Below are 22,239 nucleotides of genomic sequence, written 5' to 3' on the forward strand. Positions count from 1 at the left end.
TTATTTAATTCCAGACTTTGTTTGGTGTTTCTGGCGATGTTTCTGCACGTGTTGGCTTGGCTTTTCCACGGCCGCAAACCTAATGAAAATTCAGCAAAAGCCATGCCGCCAAAAGGCAGACCCACATACATTTACTTGTCTCAGGTGGCAGAGTGGCAAAGTGTCTTGCCACAACAGGCCACCGGAGGGGGCACGTGCCATTGATTAGCACTCGAGTAGCATTTAATATTCATGAGGAGCAGGAGTCGGAGGGAAAGCAGTCTCTGAACGAATTGTCAATCCACAAATTTGTCATATAAAACACCTAAAGGACTAGGTGACTCCCACGGGAACCTCCCAAATGTAGAAAGATGGGCGATTCACCGCCTGGACCACAGACGATTGGGCGGCCGGAATTCTACAAGAAAGTCTACACCATCCTGGTCATTTTCATCGTTACTGGACTCCTGCAGCTGGTGATTGTGAAGGCCTGCGATTATGACTTTTACAGCGGATTTCCAGTATCCAGCACTGTGTGGGTGCTCATCGCCTTGTGGTGCCTGCTGACCCTGCTCTGTGTGCCGGTGACCCACGCCTTTCCGATCACCTATGTGCTCGGAATTATCGCCGCCGAGGCCCTGACACTGAGCGTGCTCAGTCAGGACTTTCTGCTGCTCACGATGGCCTGGACGTATAGTATCCTGGCGGTGGCCGTAATCCTTAGTATTTGCCTCTATGTGATTGGGATTTTTATGCCGCTAAAATTTCTGCCGGGCTCACCAACGATGCTGGGTCTGGGCATTGCGGCAATCATTGTTTTAGCCTCGTTGCTAATCACCCGGATTGCAACCGGGAATGAAGCTATGATGTTCTATTTTAACATCGTGAGCCTGCTGTATTTCATGCTTATCGTCGTCTTTACCATCACCGTTGTCCACGACAGACGTCTGCAGCCCCTGCCCCAAGAGAAACGTATGGTGCCGGTTATCGTTTTGGCTGCCCTTTTCTTCTATATGATCCGCATGATCGCTGTCCTTGTTCTGTATGCTGTGCGCGATCTGAGCATCAAATCTGCAATAAATCCCGGAAAACTACAAAAGAGTTTCTTCCAGAAGAGATATATTCCTGAAATATAGAATCGAATTTCTTGAAATTAAAGCTCTCGTTAAACCTCCTTCTTTCCCTTATCCGTGGCCCAAGACAAACAACACTTTGCTGAAGTGTGCAGATTTTCTGGTCACCAATCGTCGGGATAACATTGTACATGTCCAAGTTTGCTTTAGGCTTTGGGCTTTTAGCGACACAAGTTCTCGTTGAGGCCTTTTTGTCTTGTGTGTTTTATCAGAAGCCCTTCTGGACAAAAGTAAGGGAAACAAACGTAAAGACCTGCGGCACAAATAAATAAATATCCATCCAACACATCTCTACGACTTCCCCCCTCTCTCTCTCTCACACTCTCTCTCGCTGAAATTTCCATGAAATATTTTTAGACTTGAGCTCCTTTCTGCCTTTGTGAACACTTCAGTGAACTTCAATCCTTTGTCGGGGGCCACTCGTCAATTGTAAATTTCCTTCGGGGGATCAAACTTATGTTAATTTCATAAATTCCATTCGCTTTGGATTGCTTTTAATTCTTTAAAAATAGTTGAAGCCCAAGCAGCCAGCAGCCAAAACCCAACAACAAGAAAACAACAATTTTCCTGATAAATGTGCTCGTTATTTTTCATAACCGCAGAACACAGAACAGAACAACACTTTGTTACTGCCGTCAGTGGTTGGTTGCATAATTGCGTGGGAGACTGTGTCTGTGGGAAAAAGAAACGTAGTTCTTGGTATTCTCGTATGACAATTTTTTGTGGTTAAAATATACCTGAATTGTACGGTGAAGTCTCCAATTTGTGAGTATATTTTTGTGCAGGATACATATAAAAACGTATACATATGTACATACATATGTATTTCTTGGGTTTCGAGCAGAATTTCGATCTGTAGTAGTGTCAACAGCAACTGCTTTCCCTCTCTCAGCGACGCAGTTAGCATGTCTCTTTCTAACCCACACTCACTCTCAACGCGCTCTCTCATCATCTGTTGCCTTTTGATCCTCTCTAAGCGAGTCGTCTCTCCCTACGCACTCTCTCTCTCCCTGACACATGCACAGCCAGTGGACAAGAACAAACATGCACAGCAATGGGAAAAAAGGAAACGCAAGATAGCACTGCACAATCTCGCAGGGAATTCGTGAACAGCAAACAGACCAAAATACACTGAGAATTATATTAGGAATCGACAAATAAGCTTATGCAAATGAATCCATTAAAAACCACCGACTAAAGACATACAATTTTGAATTTCAATATCAATGAATATAAATAGACATTTTTAATGAATTGCGGGGGAATGTAATAATGGAAAATTAATTGTTTAAACAACCATCTTCTATTTCACTCCCCGTCTATATTCGCCCCCGCAATCCGTTCGCCTAAAGGGTGGGGGGCGGCCTATTATTTTCCATTGAATTTCGTGAAATGTAATTAAATTTTAATGCCTCCCATTATGTGAATTTGCATTTGGTCAAAAATGCTGCTGATAATTATGTAACCAATTAAGAGTAACCTTCGGCCACGTTGTCATGGCGCAAATATCTCTTGAAATTACTAAGCCGATTCGATATCGATGACAATTTTCACAAATATCAACGGCCTTCTCTTTGTTCAATTATTTCTTGGGTAAATAATTGAAAGAAAAGGAATGTTAAGCTCTCTCTCTCTCATTCAGGTGATATCCTTTTTCGGACGTCTGCTATTAATAAAACTTGAGCAGCTTTTCCAAGTCTGACGAGGGGAGGAAAAACTGGCGGTACTTTTCATGAATGTCAGTTAAATGTCAGACTATTTAGGGCAGGTCCACAGTCTATAATGGAAACCACATCAATTATGGAAAGGTATCAATGTTTTTTCGGGCATGGACATGCGTGTATCTAATTATGGCTTAAAATTTTCAACGAATTACCTAAAATAACTGTTTAATTGGATAACAATTAGGGAAAAATATCCAAGGCTAAAAATATCCTCTTTGAGCGGTTCAAGAGTTAGCCCCGTCCCTCATTCAGAATTCTGGAAGCACTTTTATATTCCGGCAATCACCTCTGGCGAGCCATGCCATTAAAAATGCCTCCGCATCAAACCGTGACTTTCCCGGATGCTTTCGGGCGACATGCAATTGAACAAATAAATCTGTGGGCTAATAAATTTTTAGCAACGCCTGAAGTAGAACCCAAGCGACGAAAGCCAGCTGTGGAGCCAGCATACCATGCCATAAATGCTGTCGTCTGGGCCATTAAGGAAGCCTTCTCCTACTCGACAGCCAGCCACTTTTCCATCGGAGAGAAGGAGGTCCTTCCCAGTATCGCTTGTCGGAGCTGTGTTTGTGCCTGATTTTCAATTGAATTATATCGTACCGCACTGCGTGTACGTGCTAGCTCTTCCTGGGTTCCTACGCTTGCTATTGCCTTAAATTGTGCCTTAAATTGCCCGCTGCTGTGTATGTACATATGTATATGATTAAAAGCCATTTTTAGCACCTGTTCGGGCTGTTCATTTTGCATCGCGGGCTTTAATTGCAATTTATTTTTTATGCCATGCAATTGGATTATTTATACATGAGAGCATAAGCTATTTCGAAGCCTCTTTTTACATGAATATGAAGCTGCAGTTTTGTATAGATCTTGTAGTAGTTTGTTTGAATGGTTCTTAGTTGTTTATTAAAGCAATTGTCCATGAAAATTTACCGCTTTATCGATTTCATGTTGCACTCATTCAACAGTTGACTTTTATTTTATTTTAAAGAAACTTTGTGGAAATTTATGTAATGTTTTGCTGTTTTCTTTTTTCGCTTTGACAAAACGAAATGGAAACCAAAATAAAAACCGCACACATATGCTTTTTCCAGACAACAATAGATTTAATTAAAGTTTAATTCTTCTTTTGTTTAGTCGATGACCGTCTACCTATAGAATGTACGACAGTAATCCATCAGATATTAGGGAACAGAGCTTTTGCTTGCTTCCTTTAGCTCATGGAAGATTTTTCATTATTTTCTTTTTCCTTCTAATTGCTTAATCCCTTCAAGAGCCGACCTACATTCAAAGGAAATTTTTCATTTTTTCTTTCCTTAATTATGTTCAAGAATTTTCTTGTTTCGCCCCATGCCATGCCATGCCCCTTTGCCATGCGAAAAAGGATTGTACTTGCTGCACCTTAAGAATGGAAGGCAAAATGCTGATAACAAACACAGGGGGGAAAGCCGCAAAGTACGGGGACTAAAAACAATCACAACTCTGATTAAAAAAACGAGAAAGTTGACCCAGAGAAGCCCTGCAGAAAAATTCTCCAACGTGTCAAAGGGAACAATGCATCCAAGGGCTGATTTCAGATTTCATTCTGGATTTTTCTTTCGAATTTCCCTTCGTGGTATTGCTTTAACTTTTGTCGGAGTTCTGCTTCTTAAATTTAATGCATTTTATTCGCAGAAAAGTCAAAATTAAAGTTATTTCCGGGAAATGATTGACATCGGTGCTCATTTCCAGGAACACCTTTGCAGATTAAATTATTCCAGTCAATTGCACAAGCAACTGCACTTGATTGTCATTGATACATGTCTTAATTGGATTTCCCGGAATCGCAGATGTCAGCAAAATGTATGCCTTTGCATTTGGGGTTTGCCGGTTAACCCTGCTGGTTGCAGTGAAGGCCTGAGATTGATCTGAGAGAGTTAAAGTATTGCCTACAAAAAACCAATATCGACTAGACACTCCTGTCACAATTATTGGAGTGTATCACAAATTGCGTTGAACACAAAATCAATCACAAAGATTTTAATCCGCATAGCCAAGAGTCTTCATAGCCGCATACTTCCCATGTTACGACTCCATGTGGGCAAAAATGCACCCAAGTACTACAAGGGCAATTGGTCCTTTGACTCGAAGAAGGACGCCCTGAATTTTGAGCCGTACCACGATCTGGAGGATGTCGAGGAGCGGTACATATCCACGAATTCCTTCAACTTTCTCCGAACCATAACCCAGGAGGAAGAGCTTGTTTTTCGGCATGTTTACGGAAGAGACGATACGACTTACGATACCAGAGCTGTGGAGCTCAACGATATACGCGATCTAGTACTGTTTTTAATGCCAAGTGAGTTTCTGAGACCCAAATTCGTCGAATTCATGCACCACCAGGCGGTGTATCACCTCCTTCATTCGCTGACCATCTACTTTGAGTACTACCTCCGGATGGTGGAGTTCGTACTGATACGACGGGATGAAATTTCCGGCGAAACGGCCCAGATTCAGAACGAACAAACGAATGATGTGAAGCGGGTATTCTCTGTATATTTGAGTCAATATCGAATGCTCGTGGCCCGCAATTACAGTGTTATCATCAAGGGCGAAGGCGACTTGGAAAAGTTCTACCACATGAAGAAGCTCGTCAACATTTCGCAAAGCATTTGGGACAAGAACTTCCACGAGCAGTTACTCGCATGCAGCACTCAGATCGTGTGGATTGCCATGCATCGCAGGGCCTACAATGTCATCGAAATGGAGATGAATCGCCTGTTTTGTTCCGAGCACTTTGTCACGGCTCGAGCTGGGTATCCTATCTTCACGCCAGCAGAGAAGAGTCTCCTGTATGGACGGAACTCCAGGATTATGAACTATCGCCAGCAGGTGTCGCCCCTCATTCAGGAGTTGCAAAAACCCAACAACGAGGACTTGCCCATTCTGTGGATTGGGAAGCGCAAGTATCGTGGCACTGATATTCGCATAATGGAGATGGAGCTGGAGTACATTGTGCCAGGACCCCAGTTGCGTCTGATCGACGTGGCCCATGGTATTTTGGGGCACCCCAGGAAGCTTTACAACACCATCCTGGAGCTCCACTGGCCCTCTGTGCGCTACTCGAACTTCTCCAAGCATCACGACCCCTATTTCATCGTTCGACAGCCCCTTCTGAAGATCCCCAAGATGGATGAAATGAAAAGGCGACAAATGGCGGAGACCTACGAAAGTTTCTACAAAATCAAGGAGATAAACGATCATCCCTCCCGTGCAATCTATTTAAAGTGGGTGAAACGCGACAAACTCATCAATGATTATCGTTCTGGAGTCCTACTTACGAGTACCTTACTCCGAGCCGAGAACGAGTTGAACAGCACGAGCCTCAGGCCCAACGTCGATCAGATTATTGCCGACTACAAGAAGAGTGTGGCCAAGAATCGCAAGCGTTAAATTTTGTTTTCTTCATTTGCTTCATTGATTGGTTTCGCTTTTTATTTTTTATTTAAATATTGTAGGAGTTTTCTATCTCAAATGAAATATAAATATATAATATATATCGGTCGTATACTTTATTTCCTTTAAATGAAAATTTAAAATGAAAGTAATCCCCCGGAAACCATTGACTACGCTGCGCATTTCCGGAAACAATTTTTCAAGTAAAATTATTCCATACAAATGCACAAGCGAAAGCATTTGATAGAAGATGTTTTCCCGATGAAATCATTGGGACATGATTTAATTGGATTTCCAGCAGTCACAGGTGTGAGCAAAATGTAGTAAGAGCCTGAACGAATCAAAGAAGGAGTAAAAGATTACAAAATTCAACAAAAAATCTATAAAAGTGTAGGAAAAGGGTATTAATAGTCAGGCAGTAGCAATGTAAGTTCCCGTTGGTTATTTCTGCTGGTTGCTTAGAGGGAACAGAAAGAACAGACGAGCGAATCCAACAAGATAGCGAAAATGTGCGTGTGAGCATGTGAGCATGTCTCATTTTAATGAATCTCAATCTCAACGAATGAACGCTTGTTTATCGGAACGGATCTATAATGAAACCTGTTCCTGAAGACCATTCGTGGCAAATTGTTTGCCAATGCCGTCAGGAACTGAATCGATCTGATTTTAAAAATGGCCCTTAGACTAGACACTAGTGTCACAAGTATTCGAGTACATCTCAAACTGCTTTGAACACAAAATAAATCACAAACATTTGCTTCTGCATACACAAGAATCATCATAACCGCATCCTTACCATGTTACGCCTGCACGTGGATGACTATTCGCCAAAATACTACAGTGGCAAATGGTCCTGGGACTGGAAGAAGGACGCCCTACACTTTGAGCCGCACAATGATCTATCAGATGCCAAGGAGCGGTACATCACCACGAATTCCTTCAAGTTTCTCCGAACCATGAACCAGGAGGAAGAGCTCGTTTTTCGGCATGTTTTCGCAAGAGCCGATACGACTTACGATACCAATTCGGTGGTGCTCAACGATATACGAGATCTAGTACTGTTTTTCATGCCAAGTGAGTTTCTGTCATACAAATTTGTTGAATTCATGCACCATCGGGCGGTGTATCACCTCCTTCATTCGCTGACCATCTACTTTGAGTACTACCTCCGAATGGTGGAGTTCGTAATGATACGACGAGATGAACTTTCCGGACAAATGGGCCAGATTCAAAGCGAGCAAACGAATGATATGAAGCGGGTATTCTCTGTATATTTGAGTCAATATCGGATGCTCGTGGCACGCAACTACAGCATAATCGTCAAGGCAGAAGGTGACTTAGGAAAGTTTTACCACATGAAGGTGGTCAACATTTCGGCCACCATTTGGGAGAAGAACTTCCACGAGCAGTTACTCGCATGCAGCACTCAGATCGTGTGGATTGCGATGCATCGCAGGGCCTACAATATCATCGAAATGGAGATGAATCGCTTGTTTCGCTCCGATCACTTTGTCACGGCTCGAACAGAGTATCCCACCTTCTCGCCAGTGGAGAGGAGCCTCCTTTACGGACGGAGCTCCAAGAACATGAACTATCGCAAGCAGGTGTCGCCCCTCATTCAGGAGTTGGAGAATCCCAAGGAGGAGGACCTGCCCATTCTGTGGATCGGAGAACGCAAATATCGTGGCACTAACATTCGCATAATGGAGATCGAGCTGGAGTACATTGTGCCGCCACCGCAACTCCGCCTGATCGACGTGGCCCATGGTATTTTGGGGCATCCCAGGAAGCTCTACAACACCATCCTGGAACTGGATTGGTCTGCGGTGCGGTACTGCAACTTATCGATGAAACATGACCCCTATTTCATGGTTCGACAGCCCCGTCTTAAGATCCCCAAGATGGATGAAATGAAGAGGCACCAAATGGCGGAGACCTACGAAAGTTTCTACAAAATCAACGAGATATACGATCTTCCTTCCCATGCCATCTACTTAAAGTGGGTGAAACGCGACAAACTCCTCGAAAACTATCGTGCTGGAGGCCTGCTTACGAGTAACTACCTGCGAGCCGAGAACGAGTTGAACAGGACGAGCCTCGGGCCCAGCGTCGATCAGATTATTTCCAACTACAGGAAGGCCATGGTCAAGCATCGCAAGCGTTAAATTGTTTTTCCTTCAATTCCATTTTCATGGTTCAGCATATTCGTTGTATGTTTCGTGTCTATTTGTATACTTTTTATATATTTGCATGGGAAAACTAATTTTAAAAGGAAACAATTAATTCCGGCAATTAATAAAACAATGATGGTGGAGTAAAAGGCTTTCCTTTGACTAAAAAAAACCCAAACCCACACCCACACAATGACGCCAATTAAAAATACAATGCAAACAGCATTACGCATGTGGAAAGGCCACAAAAGTGCGGGTGGGCCGCCTGTGGTAGGCTTCACTGTGAGCCAACTTTAAGCATGGAGTTGCCGGTGGCGATTTCTTTGTTTTTCTTTTGAGGTTTTCGCATAAATTTATCCACAAGAAGCTCATAAATTCTAGCCTATTTAATGGCATTATGAGAGACTGAAGCGTTGGCGTTTAATGAGCAGGGATAACGAATTCACTCTGGGCTAAGGATAGAATTTTCCCTGCAGCTAAAAAAACTTCAGATTAAATTACTAAAACAGGAAGTTCCTTTCTGAGTTCTGAGTTCTGACTTCTGGCTGATGATTTGAGAAACAGCTCGAGGAAAACTCAATTACCATCTTTGTTTGAAGCACAAAAATAACTCCTCCTTTGTAGGGTCCCAATAAATTATTCCAACAAATGGCCAAGAGATAAAACTAAACGGTTGATGGCAGTCGGTCCCAAGAGTTGCCATAAAAAAAGGAGAAAGCTTTCTGGCATAAATGTTGACTATAATGAAAGCTCTTAAAGGCACAGCAACACTCTCTTGAGAACATAATTTGGCTATGTAATGTTGAATAATTCTTTGAAAAAGACGTAATATTTAATGGGTGAAACATTAAATTATAAAGGGAATACTTCTTTAAGCCAACAAATGGACCTTCATCTAAATTTCTACCCAAAACTTCCTCTGTAGAAGTTCTTTCATAACTTTTCTGACACTTGTATGCAAATCGGAACAAAATCTGCGAGCAAACAAAAATTTACCAACAAGTCCAACTTTTTGTCCGTTCTGTGGGTTAAATAAAGTTTGATAGCGGAGACTGGAAGGGAATGGTATATTCGGGCCACTCTTAAAATGTTTTTAATCTTTTCCACTATGAAAATTTTCCGTTTGGGTTAACACCTGTATTCCACTCTCCAATGTTGGAGCTACAGGAGTTATTATTTATCTAGTTACATTTCCACACACCGCCTATCATTGTGAGTACATTTCAAATTCTCCACACAATTCAGAGACACAACACGTACAAGTGACACAACTCCTTCCGTAATCGTAATTTTCGGCTTGCGATGAAGCGCGTCCACGTGGATAACTATGCGCCCAAGTACTACAGCGGCAAGTGGTCGTGGGACTCGAAGAAGGACGCCCTACACTTTGAGCCGCACAACGATCTGTCGGATGCCAGGGAGCGATACATCACCACGAATACCCACAAGTTTATGCGCACCATAAACCAGGAGGAGGAGCTGATCTTTCGCCAGGAGTTCGTTCGGTCTGAGAGTAGCTTCGATAATGACACAGTCGTGATATACGATATACGCGATCTGGTGCTGTTTCTGATGCCGACTGAGTTCCTAACTTACAAATTTGTCGAGTTCATGCACAAGCCGGCTGTGTATCGACTGCTCCATTCGCTGACCATCTACTTTGAGTACTACCTCCGGATGGTGGAGTTCGTACTGATACGACGGGATGAGCTCTCTGGCCAAATGGCCCAGATTCAGAGCGAGCAAACGAATGATATGAAGCGGGTATTCTCTGTATATTTGAGTCAATATCGGATGCTGGTGGCCCGCAACTACAGTGTGATCATCAAGGGCGAGGGCGACATGGGGAAGTACTACCACATGAAGGAGATCGTCAACATTTCGGCCACCATTTGGGACAAGAACTTCCACGAGCAGTTCCTCGCATGCAGCACTCAGATCGTGTGGATTGCGATGCATCGCAGGGCCTACAATGTCATCGAAATGGAGATGAATCGGCTGTTTCGCTCCGAGCACTTTGTCACGAGTCGTCCGGAGTATCTGAGCTTCACACCGGCGGAGCGGAGTCTTCTGTATGGCCGCAACAGCAAGATCGTCAATTATCGCACTCAGGTGTCGCCCCTCATCCAGGAGCTGCAGCACATTCAGGCGGAGGACCTGCCCATTCTGTGGATTGGGGAGCGCAAGTATCGTGGCACTGACATTCGCATCATGGAGATGGAGCTGGAGTACATTGTGCCGGGACCCCAGTTGCGTCTAATCGACGTGGCCCATGGTATTTTGGGGCATCCCAAGAAACTCTACAACACCCTCCTGGAGCTCGATTGGCCCTCTGTGCGCTACTCGAACTTCTCCAAGCATCACGACCCGTATCACATCATTAGGCAGCCCCATTTAGACATCCCAAAGATAGATGCTATGAAGATGCGCCAAATGACCGAGCAATATGAGCACTTCTACGAAATCCACAACCTATTCGAGACGTGCCATCGCCAGGTGATCTTCAAATGGCTGCGTCGCGAGAAGATCATCAAGTTCTATCGCTCTGGGGGTCTGCTCACGAACATCGTCTCGCGCTGCGAGAAGGAGCTGGCCACCACTGCGCATGGACCCCGCGTGGATCAGATAATCGCCAATTACTTCAAGGTCAAGAGCCGCCTGCGCAAGGAAGCGCAAAGCAGAGAAGGAGATGATGACACCGTGGCTTCCGGCCGCATCGGAAATAATTCGCCCAAAGAAAAGAACCAGGTCGCGGATATGTTTTACGATTAACATTAACCTGATTCGGGCATCAGGGTTTCTTTGAGTTTAGTTTCAAATTATTTGTTATTCAGAAAAGGGAAGAACTTTTAGTTTCGAACCAAAAATGATCAAAAATATGTCGGCTGTTATCCCAACGATTTCCGTTCCCAGAAGTCTTGGCATCTGATTCCATATCGTTTTAAAAGCCATTATTTTTTCCCATCCTTAAGCTCCAGCCCATTTGCCGCAAAGATTAACGAAATCCTATAAAAAAGTTGTATACAATTTTAGATTATAGTAAAGTATTAAATCCACACCAAGATCCAATAATGGCTAGATCTGATCATATATGTATGAATGGAAAATTTTCGTTTGAAACAAAATGTTGATACTAAATGGAATAGACTTTGTATCGAAAAATCGTATTAAAAATTCAAAAATAGTGTTCAATAAATACCTTGGAATAGTTTGATTCTCTGGATCTCTATAAACATCTCTAGTGGCGATTGCAGACTTTTCTTTCCCACTGTTTTGAGATGCCATCAGCTGTTCTTCAGATAAGATTATCGAGGAGGGAAATCTGCCGGCGCCTCCTAACAGTCGCTCGAGAGAAGTTGTTCCGTTCAGTCCGAAAGTCTTTTGTTCCGAATCATGTCTGTGCCGCCATATTTGCACTTTACCCAAATCGGGGATCCAGTACTCCGTCAAATAGCGGAGGAAGTGCCGCCCGAAAGCATTGGCACCGTCGAGATCGATCAGATCGTGGATCGCATGGTAAAAGTATTGCGTCACTATGACTGCGTGGGCGTGGCAGCACCCCAGGTGGGAGTGCCACTTCGGATCATCGTAATGGAGTTCCGTGAGGGCAAGCAAGAGCAATTCAAGCCAGAGATCTATGCAGAACGCAAAATGTCAACGCTTCCCTTGGCGGTGAGTCTCTGTAATCTCTGTTGTTATTTAATTAGTCTAAAAATACGTCTATAAATCATATGCACCTTAGGTGTTTATAAATCCGGAGCTCGAGATAACCAGTAGCGCTGTAAACAAACATCCCGAAGGCTGTATGAGTGTTAGAGGCTACTCGGCCCAGGTGGAGCGCTACGAAAGGGTGCGCATCAAGGGAATTGGAAAGCTGGGAACTCCTTCCGAGATGGAGCTGGAGGGCTGGAACGCGCGCATTGCCCAGCACGAGGTGGATCACTTGAATGGCAAGATCTATGTGGATCGCATGGATGTTTCCACCTTTAATTGCCTCAGCTGGCAGCAGATTAACGCCGCCGAAGGACGTTCCGCCATTTGGTTTCACAAATAAAATAAAATGTTAAACACTTGCTTTTGTTGTAACTTGTCTAAAAAAAGGTTTTAGCGAAAATGGGCAAACAAAAAAAAACGAAAGAGGGTACTCGTTCCTATTGATGAATTTTGGTATTCCGTCGAATATTATTAGCTAGATAGAACATTTAGCCATGCCCAACTAGTTTTATACGATCGTTGAATCAATTTTCTACTTAACTGGTTTATTCTAAATACTTGCTTTTATTGCATTTTGCGTAAAAAAAGGTTTCGGCGAAATAGGTCAAACACAAACAAGGTTGTAGCTAAATACGTCAAGAAAAACAAACGAAAGGGATATTCGTTCGTATTGCTCAATTTAGAGATTCCGTTGAATTATTCTGGCTAACTAAAACCCTTAGTTTTGCCCAAGTTATTTTAGGCCATTGATGAATAAATTTTCTACAAGATTGTCCTGCTTTTAGTCCTTGCTTTTATTGTATTTTGACTAAAACATTTTGACTTAAACCAAAAAGTAAAAAATAGTGGTATTTAAAAACATGATGCGTGTATATGTCTTTGTATACCCTATTTCGTTAATTTAATATGAAGGTCTATTCTTGGTCTCTGTAGGAGGACAATAAACTGCAAAATATCGTTGAAATAGCTTTAAAACAGAGACTAAATTGTTTTTGCATTAATTGGAGCCTGGGATGACAAACATTTTCTGAATTCTATAATATCTTTCTCCCTAGGGTATGAAAATTAGTGTTGCCGCAACTTTTGTGCATGGAATGAGACTAGTGATGAGAGCACCTCAAAAATACCGACTTTGGTATTTTCTATCAGCTGGGAGAACTTAATAAAATTAACTGGTTCACAAGCTCACAACGGTATCGATCCATCCCTGCGGTCAGCTGTTGTTGTTTACTAAAATCTACGCGAAAATGCTGCTTAGGCAACCGGCAAACCTTTATAAGTCCATTATTGGAGCCCGCCGCAACCTCAGCACGGGTCTGCCCTCTGCCCAATCATTTAGGAAATGGTATCAACAACTGTGGACAACGGAGCGTACCAATCTGCCGCCCTACAACCACTTTACACAAATCGGGGATCCTGTGCTCCGGCAACAGGCGGCTGCCGTGCCTCTGGAGCTCATCGAGGGTCCCGAAATCGAAGCCATTGTTGAGCAAATGGTCAAGGTACTCCGGAAGTACAACTGTGTAGGTATAGCCGCGCCACAGATTGGCGTTTCCCTCAGAATCATCGCCATGGAGTTCAAGAAGAGCCTGCAGAAGGAGATGCCAGAGGCCGTATACCAGGCGCGTCAGATGTCGGAGCTACCACTGACCGTAAGCGTGTAATATAAACCTTACTACCATCTGTAACTCCCTCCACTTGCAGGTCATGATCAATCCCGTGCTGACGGTGACAAATTACTCGAAACTGAAACATCCCGAGGGCTGTATGAGTGTCCGTGGCTTTTCCGCGGAAGTGGAACGCTTCGAGGGAGTGAAACTTAGCGGCCTGGACAAGAGTAGCAAGCAAAATGATCTCATATTGAGTGGCTGGAACGCACGTATTGCCCAGCACGAGATGGATCACTTAGACGGCAAGCTGTACACGGATCAAATGGATCGTTCGACCTTCTCTTGCACCTGCTGGGAGGCTGTGAATACCAAGTCCGGACGCGTGGAGATACCATTTTACAAATAATTTATGGTATTGTTTTTTAATTAACTAAAATATTGAACCAGTTTTAAAGGAAAGGCCGTGCGTTGGCACTAATCCCCTAATTTGGGGGGCGCAAATTTGATTAGATTCTTGTTGGCCAGCTCTAGAACCGTTTTGACCTTGAAGTACTCCTTGCAATTCCACAGCTCGTGCTTATCCATCACATAGGTGAACAGATCGTTCATCTCGCGCTTCAGGTGACGATGCGCCTCCGCCAGCTTTGTGTGCAGCTCCAGAACCACCTTGTGGAGGTTCTCCTTGGCAGCAGTCCGGTTCTTCTGGTACTCCTCCTCTTCCCCCAGATTGACAGCATCCTCCTGCATGGTCTGATTGTGCCAATCCGTCCAGCGCTGCAGCAGAACCTTTCCCAAATAGTTGACTATGCCCCCGCGCAAGATGAACTGCCGTATGACCGGATGAGTATTACCAGCTGCGTCCCGATAGGCGGCTTCCCCATTGATGGGATGGGACTTCTTATCCATTCGCTCGTCCTCAAATGTGAAAAGGGTCTCCATACCCAACTCATACTGTTTGAACAGAAAGGGTTTCCGCTCCATTCCGTCTTACTATTGTTTGCTGTCCAAAAATATTTCCAAAATTTTACTGTGCTCTGTTTCCTGTTGACGAACGAGGCAGGACAGATGTTGAAAGACTTCAAGCAAACCCCTGAGGCAGTTTTCACAGCTAAAGCAAATATTACTAATCAAATCTGTACAGGCATCGAGTAGAGATTTCTTGAAAATCATCTTTATATTTACTTTTAAAACTTATTTCTAAATCATTTTATATACAGACATGTACGTGATAGGATTTGAATTTAAACAAAAGCCGCGGTTATATAGATACATATATCGGTATCAAAGACACAACAAAAACAACGGTACATTTGAAAAACTTGGAATTTTTATAGTCAAATGCAAAAGAGTTATGCAGGATCCAAACGTACATCCTATGTCTTGGATTTTGACAGAGTTCTCCCTAGAATAGACCCTCGATCTGTCCCGTCTCCGTGTTCAGATCAATGTCATAGATGGCCGGGCGCGTGGAGAGACCTGGCATTTTGGTAATCTCCCCGCACATGGCCACCACAAAGCCAGCTCCAGCCGAGACATAGACATCCTCCACGTCCAGTGTGAAGCCCTTGGGGGCTCCCTTGATTTTGGCATCACCGCTCAAGGAGCCCGACGTCTTGGACATGCAGATGGGAAGATTGCCAAAGCCCTGGAGGGGAAAAAAAGGTATCTCAGAAGGTGTTTTGAAGGAGCATCTTCAGTGGATTGTTGCACTTACCGCCTCTGTCAATCGCTTGACCTTCTCTTGGGCGTTTGCCGAGAGCACCACCTTGCCAGCACCGTACATGGTCGTCGCAATCTTCGTCATCTTGTCCAGCAGCGGCAGTTCCAGATCATAGAGCAGCTTGAAGTTGTTTCCTTTTTCGCAGGCCTTGATCACGGCATCCGCAAGCTCCACAGCGCCGGCGCCACCATCGGACCAGTGGGTGGACACAACGGCAGCAAATGCACCAGCCTTCAGAGAGGCGCTCTTGAGGAGTTCATGCTCCGCCTGGGTATCGGTGACATGGACATTGATGCAGACAACCACTGGCATGCCGAAGGCCTGGCCATTGGCGATGTGCTGCAGCAGATTAGGCAGACCCTTCTCCAGCAGCTCCAGATTCTCCTCGGTGTACTGCTTGTTCAGGGGCGCTCCGGGAGTGACCGGCGCTCCGCCGCCATGCATTTTGATGGCCCGAACGGTGGTCACAAGGACCACAGCATTGGGCTTGCGTCCGGAGGTGCGGCACTTGATGTTGCAGAACTTCTCCATGCCAATGTCGGAGCCGAAGCCGGCCTCCGTGCACACAAAACCATCCTTGCCGACCAGCTTGAGGCCAATCTCGTCGGCGATGATGGAGTTGCAGCCATGGGCGATGTTGGCAAAGGGTCCAGCATGCACCAGCACCGGAGTACCCTCCAGACTCTGCATCAGATTCGGCTCCAGGGCGTCCTTCAAGAGCACAGCGAGAGCACCAGTCACGCCCAGGTCATCAGCGGTCACGGGCTTGCCCGATCTATCGAAAGCCACCACCATGTCGGCGAGCCGATGCTTCATGTCCTTCAGGCAGCGGGAGAGCGCCAGCACGGCCATGATCTCGCTGGCCACCGCAATGGAGAAGCGTGTCTCGCGCGAGATGCCCTTTTCCGTGGGAGACTGGCCCACCGTAATGGAGCGGAGGTATCGATCGTTGATGTCCACCACGCGCTCCCACATGATCGTCTCCGGGTCGATGTCCAGGCGTGCAAAGGCACCGTACTCCTCCTCTGTCAGCGCATCCGGATCGGTCTTCTCAATGCCCAGACGCTTCAGGCGACGCAGCTGGATGGGCGAGAACTTGCGCTGACCCTTGATCCTTGGCACCAGGCGCTCATACAGTGCCTTGTCCTTCTGCGTGCACTCGTGGAAGATGCGCGTGTCCAGCTGTGCGGCCAGCAGATTATTGGCCGCCGACACCGCATGAATATCGCCCGTCAAATGGAGATTGAACTCCTCCATGGGTATGACCTGGGCGTAGCCGCCGCCCGCCGCGCCACCCTTGATGCCAAAGGTGGGTCCCTGCGAGGGTTGTCGCAGGGCAGCGATTACATTCCTCTTCTTATGTGCGCCAAGTGCCTGGACGAGGCCCATCAATGAGGTGCTCTTGCCCTCACCCAAAGGTGTGGGTGTAATACCCGCCACCACCACATAGCTGCCCGCCTCCTTGTCAGCCAGACGGTCGAGCACCGAAAGCGAGATTTTGGCCTTTTTGTTGCCATACAGCGACACCTCGCGCGACTCCAGGCCGATCTCCTTGGCCAGCAAAGCAATGTCCTTGGGCTTCTGCCCGCGGGCAATCACAATGTCACTGGGTACTGGCCTCAGGGGCTTCAATGGCAGCGGCTCCAGTGTCCATTGGGTGCGCATCTGGCGATCCAGGGCCCTGGCCGCCGAACGGACGGTGTTCTTCATCAGCATGGCCACGGTCATGGGTCCAACGCCGCCAGGCACGGGTGTGATATGTCCAGCAACCTTCTTCGCCTCTTCGTAGTCCACGTCGCCCACCAGACGGCTGCCGCTGGCCTTTGAAGGGTCTAAACGAGGATTAAAGGATTTCTGGGATTAGAATGGGAATCCAGAAGAAGTCGATGGATTTCCATAGAGCGCTATTTCTAGACTAAAACCCGCAACAAAATTGTAATCCAGAATCATGCATCTTATCTGTCGATGTGGACCCCCAGGGCGGGTCACTGCGGGGTCATTCGCACTGATAAGGTATACAGGGGAAACTGATCAACAAGTGGCAACGATAGAAATGCATTTGGTAAAGGAAAATTCCAAGGGAAGGCATAGATTGAATCATTATGTTTAGGAGGGTATAGAGATCCATCCTTATAGGAAAATGTATCAAAAACATTCATAAATTTAAAGAGGAATATCTAATGAGGTATATAAAACACTTATCCCAGAAGAGACAACCCATCATAGCCCCTCAAAAAAAAAGGTGTCCTTCCTCACCTGGCTTCACATTAATGCCACAATCGATGACCACCGCACCGGGCTTTATCCACGATCCCTTGACCATCTCGGCGACGCCGATGCCCACCACTAGGATGTCCGCACTCCTTGTGATCTCCTCGATGTTACGCGTCTTCGAATGGCACACCGTCACCGTGGCATGGGCCCACTTCAAGAGCTCTGCGGCAGGTGTACCCACGATTTTGCTGCGACCCAGGACGACGGCTCTGGCGCCAGAAATCTCCACGCCTGCGCGACGAATGAGCTCGATGCAGCCCCAGGGAGTGCAGGGCAGGAAGCCGCCAAGATCCCCGATGGCCAGCCGACCCTCGTTGACGGTGTGGAGGCCATCCACATCCTTTTCGGGCGCCACGGCGTCCGTGATGCGATGCGAATCGATGGGGGAATCGCAGTCCAGTGGCATCTGCACGATGATGCCATGCACTCGGGGGTCGTCGTTCAGATCGTTTATCTACAAAATGAAAATTTCTTTGGGTTCCGTTTCCCGTTGCATAATCCACAATCGATAACCCACCTTATCGAGCAGCTCCACTTCGGTGATGGTGCGGGGCAGCTGTACGTGGACCGCCTCGATGCCAATCTCCGTGGCCGCCTTGACCTTCATGCGAATGTAGACATTGGAGTCCTCGCGTCCGCCCACCTGAACGATCCTCAGTCCAGGCGTGAACTTTGGCAGCAGCCTCGTCATGGAGGTCACCTCACCGCGCAGCTCCTCGCGTATATTTCTGGCAGTAGAAAGGGCGTAATGATTGGTGGAATGATCTCTCAGGGATCTCTCTGGGACTCACTTGGCCACGGCCGTGCCCGATATGATCTTGGCCTCGTTGCTCATCTTCCTAGCCGGCTCGTCTCTCCGCTGAACACCGCTGAAACAACGCACAAGGTTTCTTAGTCCGGGAACCCAACAACTTTGACGCCTCACTAGCGACGCCAATACGATCGATTCGCGCAATGAAACTCGACTGAGCGGCCTGCCACCAATGGCAGTCCTATCTATAGGCTCCAGGTGCCTCTCCCTACTCTGGGATCAAGCCATGCTCTCGCTCTCCGTCTCCTATCACCCGCTACCCGCTTATCAGCGCCTTTAGTAGTAGATTAGTAGGTTTCAGGTTCCGTGGGTCACATCTTTCGATTGCCAGCCGTAAATAACACCATTATGTGACGTCTGTGCAGGGGCTCTAAGAGCCACAACATGATCCATTCCGGCACAAGGAAAAAAACCGCAAAAGGGAGTAGGAAATCATGGTATAAGATGGATTACCAGGAACGTCGCTTGCGAAAGTAATTTCCATATCAAATCTTATCGTTGGAGGGGTGGGAACTTTTGAAATGATTGTTGAGGTGTTACGAAATGGGGAAATGTTTACTATGGGAACGATTGGTAGCATGCTAAGAAATATGTGAATACCTATGTGCATAGGTAAGATATGAGGGGAGAAATAAGTTAATTGAAAAGAAAGAGGTCCAAAAACCACGAAAACAAGAAATACTTATAAAAATTAAGTACAAGTATTCCGTTTCCATAACAAGTTATAAAAGATCTAAGCATTTTCAACAAATATTTAATATATTTTTGTGTTTAACATATATTTTAACCCCGATCTTTAGCATGCAACCCACTGTAAGGCGGAACACTTGTACCTGCCACAATTAACAGCGTTTTCCTAATCTGACTAAACAAAAAGAAAAAAAGAGCTCAAACAATTCTGCACGAAGGCAAACAGAATAGAACCTCAGTAAATAGCATGAAACCAGTCCTTATCAGCAAGGTGTTAATTGGTTGGACCGATAAGCTATCCCCTATTCTATGCTCTCCTCATAGAACTCTTGGGGCGCACTAATCTTAACAGCTGCCCGCAGCTTGGCCGAACGACTGCGACTATTCCGGGAGACCTCTTCGGGGTCTGGCACAATGACATGCCGATGGAGCTGCCGCCAGTGTTTTTCGTTCAGGGATTGAAGCATTTCGGGATCATCGATGAGCTCGTGACTGGAGTACTTCAGGGGCAGGGGATTAGCTGCGCCAGCGACGACATGCCCATTGATGTGCCGCTTGACAATGGTGTCCTCCAGGGAGTGAAAGGTGATGGTAACCAGGCGACCATCGAGGCGCAGCATTTCGTTGGCCAGCAGCATGCCGTAGTTGATTTCGTTGAGCTCGTTGTTCACGAAGATGCGCAGCGCCTGGAACGTCTTGGTGGCCGAGTGCGCCGGGCGCTGCAGCTTGTCCTTGCGCGGGCCACTGTCGAGGGCATCCTCCACGAGGTTCGCCAGCTGTCGCGTCGTCTCAATCTTGATCATTGCGTTGCGGGCATCCACTATGTATCTGGCAATCTTTTTGGCTGCCTTTTCCTCGCCGTAGATGCGCAGAATCTTGACCAGATCTCCTTCGTCAACTTTGGCCAGAACATCAGCGGCACTCAGGCCGCCACTGAGACCCCCATCCATGCGCATGTCCAGCGGCCCATCGTGGGAGATGGAGAATCCCCGAGCCGCCTCATCGAACTGCATGGAACTGCAGCCGAAATCAAAGAGCATGCCATCAATCGAGTTCTTGGCCAGGTTCTGCTCCGCAAAGAGTCGTGGGATGTCGGAGAATTTCCCGAGCAAAGGGATAATCCGCCCCTTGTATTCCTCCGTTTCGCTCAGATCCTGCGCCAGCTGGTAGGCCACTGGGTCCCGATCCAAGGCGTAGACTTTGGCATCGGGCAGGGTATCGAGGAGTCGTCGCGTGTGACCCCCTGCCCCGAAGGTCATGTCGAAGAAGGTTCTGCCGGGTGCCCCCTTCAAGTACTCGATGGCTGTGTCGCAGAGTACAGGCACATGGGGAGCGGCGCCAGTAGGAGGAGCGGCAGCTGTTGCTGTGTTGGTGTTGTGTCTTAGATATTCTAGCCTTATTCTAGTGGGGATTAGGAGGCGCTTGAGCATGATGGTTATTTCTTCTTTGAGCCCGCTCCGTCGTTGAGATACTGCAGGAACTCGGAGCTCAACACCTGACTGCACTGTGCGGCCGTCAGTCCAGTGGCCGTTGATTCGTGGCTGCGTGGATACTTCTTGGCGTACACGTTGTTCGACAGCCGCTCCAGCGCCTCAATCTGTCGGTCCAGATCCTTGTCCGCTTCGCTATTTAGGCTGGTTGAGAATCGAGTAACTTGTTTGCGAATCTGCTCCCCGAGATCCCTTTTATGCGGATTAGAGGATAGAGAAAGTGTTTTATTGGAGAGGCAGCAAATGGAACTTTGTATGGTTTTGTGGCAGATGTTCGTTCCAAGCAGCACGACTGGTGTTTGGGGCAGGGGTTGGGGCTATTCCTGGGAAAGAAATCGAAGCTAAAAGTAATGGGAAACCGCAGAGAAAAAAGAGGAGCGAAAGCTACAGCCTAAGGAAATCTTTTAGCCAGAATTCAGGACCATCCCTAGATTCCACCACTCACTGGACCTCTGCACCATCTCCAAAGAGATATTCCTCTGGGATTAGCTGATAGGAAAACTTTGAAGACATTTTTGAAGGCAAGAAAAATACACTTGAAGCTCGACCAAACCAAACGCGTGCAAAACCGGCAGAACTATGGGCCCCATGTAAGCTGCGATCGTTACCATGAAACAAACGATCCACACAGACAGATCCCACCGCCGTGCAACTTTTGTGGAACCTGAATTGCTGGATGGCGGCAACATCTATTAAGACAATCCCACAGTAACATCTTTCGAAACTAGAATTTTACATCTGACTGAAACTACTGGCATTCAAATGACACTTGCTCCATTTATTTGTTGACATTTGCCACATTTATTTGTTAGATAATCCACAAGGCACCCAATCGCCGCCCCCCACTGGCCGCCAGCAACGAACATTCCCGCGCATTTCTGTTGTGTTTTTGTGTGGATGATGATATTTACCTGCCAATTTTTGTCTTGTCCGTTGGCCACTTTTCAAGTACTTTCAGGAATTTTTGGTATTGTGCCGACATTGTTTAAACAAATTGCTAAAAAAAAAAAAACGCGGCAACGTGCGCTGATAAAATATTTATCGGCCCTCAGAAATATACCAAAGTATACCGTCTCATTTTAAAAATATACCGTAAATATACTGACGAATTCAGGTTTTATTTTACATATTCCTCGTTTTTGATATTCCGTGGAATATTACTTATACTTCTATGTATATAAAACATTTAGCCAAGCCAACTTAATTTTATCCGATTAATGAATCAATTTTCAGCTTGACTGGCTAATGTTATGCACTCCTTTGTATTTGAATTTTCCTAATTTGTGCCTGTATTTCCTGTGGTCGCAAAGTTAGCAAAGTCTAATGTCATAACACTATTAGGGCCGCAAATACCGATACAGTCAGTGTTGAGCAACTGCAAAATATTTTAAGATTTGAGGCAGTTAATACTATTTTTATTTACTTTTAAATATATCTTTGTTACAGCTAAATAGATTGTACAAATTAATAAAAAAATGTGTAGTATAACTA

At 46.0% G+C, this 22,239-nt stretch overlaps 9 protein-coding genes across 9 annotated transcripts; 6 read left to right on the top strand and 3 right to left on the bottom strand.

The window, feature by feature from the left end:
• The first annotated feature begins 342 nt into the window (after positions 1-342).
• LOC6594062 lies at positions 343-1,115 on the top strand. The gene has a single exon (XM_002019825.2). It carries the CDS (start codon positions 351-353, stop codon positions 1,113-1,115), a length of 765 nt encoding a protein of 254 aa, XP_002019861.1. The 5' UTR covers positions 343-350.
• A 3,740-nt stretch (positions 1,116-4,855) lies between these two features.
• Positions 4,856-6,290, top strand: LOC6594063. Its single transcript, XM_002019826.2, has one exon. It carries the CDS (start codon positions 4,895-4,897, stop codon positions 6,263-6,265), a length of 1,371 nt encoding a protein of 456 aa, XP_002019862.1. The 5' UTR covers positions 4,856-4,894; the 3' UTR covers positions 6,266-6,290.
• Positions 6,291-7,065: 775 nt separating this feature from the next.
• On the top strand, positions 7,066-8,517 carry LOC6594064. Its single transcript, XM_002019827.2, has one exon. It carries the CDS (start codon positions 7,066-7,068, stop codon positions 8,431-8,433), a length of 1,368 nt encoding a protein of 455 aa, XP_002019863.1. The 3' UTR covers positions 8,434-8,517.
• A 1,148-nt stretch (positions 8,518-9,665) lies between these two features.
• LOC6594065 lies at positions 9,666-11,539 on the top strand. Its single transcript, XM_002019828.2, has one exon. It carries the CDS (start codon positions 9,742-9,744, stop codon positions 11,209-11,211), a length of 1,470 nt encoding a protein of 489 aa, XP_002019864.1. The 5' UTR covers positions 9,666-9,741; the 3' UTR covers positions 11,212-11,539.
• Positions 11,540-11,758: 219 nt separating this feature from the next.
• On the top strand, positions 11,759-12,512 carry LOC6594066 (peptide deformylase, mitochondrial). The gene is made up of 2 exons (XM_002019829.2): positions 11,759-12,111; positions 12,182-12,512. Exons 1-2 carry the CDS (start codon positions 11,833-11,835, stop codon positions 12,491-12,493), a joined length of 591 nt encoding a protein of 196 aa, XP_002019865.1. The 5' UTR covers positions 11,759-11,832; the 3' UTR covers positions 12,494-12,512.
• Positions 12,513-13,385: 873 nt separating this feature from the next.
• Positions 13,386-14,222, top strand: LOC6594067 (peptide deformylase, mitochondrial). The gene is made up of 2 exons (XM_002019830.2): positions 13,386-13,805; positions 13,858-14,222. Exons 1-2 carry the CDS (start codon positions 13,401-13,403, stop codon positions 14,167-14,169), a joined length of 717 nt encoding a protein of 238 aa, XP_002019866.1. The 5' UTR covers positions 13,386-13,400; the 3' UTR covers positions 14,170-14,222.
• LOC6594044 lies at positions 14,176-14,866 on the bottom strand. The gene has a single exon (XM_002019831.2). The coding sequence runs from the start codon at positions 14,742-14,744 to the stop codon at positions 14,238-14,240; it is 507 nt and encodes a 168-aa protein (XP_002019867.1). The 5' UTR covers positions 14,745-14,866; the 3' UTR covers positions 14,176-14,237.
• A 206-nt stretch (positions 14,867-15,072) lies between these two features.
• On the bottom strand, positions 15,073-18,787 carry LOC6594045 (C-1-tetrahydrofolate synthase, cytoplasmic; the record flags this gene model as incomplete). The annotated part of the gene is made up of 5 exons (XM_026994500.1): positions 15,073-15,408; positions 15,478-17,315; positions 17,740-18,211; positions 18,275-18,485; positions 18,549-18,787. Coding segments are annotated over 5 exons (3,003 nt in total), but the record flags the coding sequence as incomplete, so codon positions are not given.
• A 519-nt stretch (positions 18,788-19,306) lies between these two features.
• On the bottom strand, positions 19,307-21,736 carry LOC113567257 (probable methyltransferase-like protein 15 homolog). The gene is made up of 2 exons (XM_026994502.1): positions 21,660-21,736; positions 19,307-20,940 (listed from the first exon to the last, which is right to left on the bottom strand). Exon 2 carries the CDS (start codon positions 20,686-20,688, stop codon positions 19,561-19,563), a length of 1,128 nt encoding a protein of 375 aa, XP_026850303.1. The 5' UTR covers positions 20,689-20,940; positions 21,660-21,736; the 3' UTR covers positions 19,307-19,560.
• Positions 21,737-22,239: the final 503 nt, after the last annotated feature.

Source organism: Drosophila persimilis, unplaced genomic scaffold (genome assembly GCF_003286085.1).
Source record: "Drosophila persimilis strain 14011-0111.01,24,50 unplaced genomic scaffold, DperRS2 tig00003933-arrow-pilon, whole genome shotgun sequence".
NCBI lineage: Eukaryota > Metazoa > Arthropoda > Insecta > Diptera > Drosophilidae > Drosophila > Drosophila persimilis.

Excerpts from the sequence above, each read along its gene's own strand:
- LOC6594065 (XM_002019828.2), top strand. The coding sequence starts at position 9,742 with ATGAAGCGCGTCCACGTGGATAACTATGCGCCCAAGTACTACAGCGGC.
- LOC6594064 (XM_002019827.2), top strand. The coding sequence starts at position 7,066 with ATGTTACGCCTGCACGTGGATGACTATTCGCCAAAATACTACAGTGGC.
- LOC6594062 (XM_002019825.2), top strand. The coding sequence starts at position 351 with ATGGGCGATTCACCGCCTGGACCACAGACGATTGGGCGGCCGGAATTC.
- LOC6594067 (XM_002019830.2), top strand. The coding sequence starts at position 13,401 with ATGCTGCTTAGGCAACCGGCAAACCTTTATAAGTCCATTATTGGAGCC. Across the intron at positions 13,806-13,857 it reads TGTCGGAGCTACCACTGACC|GTCATGATCAATCCCGTGCT; the intron begins GTAAGCGTGTAA and ends CTCCACTTGCAG.
- LOC6594066 (XM_002019829.2), top strand. The coding sequence starts at position 11,833 with ATGTCTGTGCCGCCATATTTGCACTTTACCCAAATCGGGGATCCAGTA. Across the intron at positions 12,112-12,181 it reads TGTCAACGCTTCCCTTGGCG|GTGTTTATAAATCCGGAGCT; the intron begins GTGAGTCTCTGT and ends TATGCACCTTAG.
- LOC113567257 (XM_026994502.1), bottom strand. The coding sequence starts at position 20,688 with ATGCTCAAGCGCCTCCTAATCCCCACTAGAATAAGGCTAGAATATCTA.
- LOC6594044 (XM_002019831.2), bottom strand. The coding sequence starts at position 14,744 with ATGGAGCGGAAACCCTTTCTGTTCAAACAGTATGAGTTGGGTATGGAG.
- LOC6594063 (XM_002019826.2), top strand. The coding sequence starts at position 4,895 with ATGTTACGACTCCATGTGGGCAAAAATGCACCCAAGTACTACAAGGGC.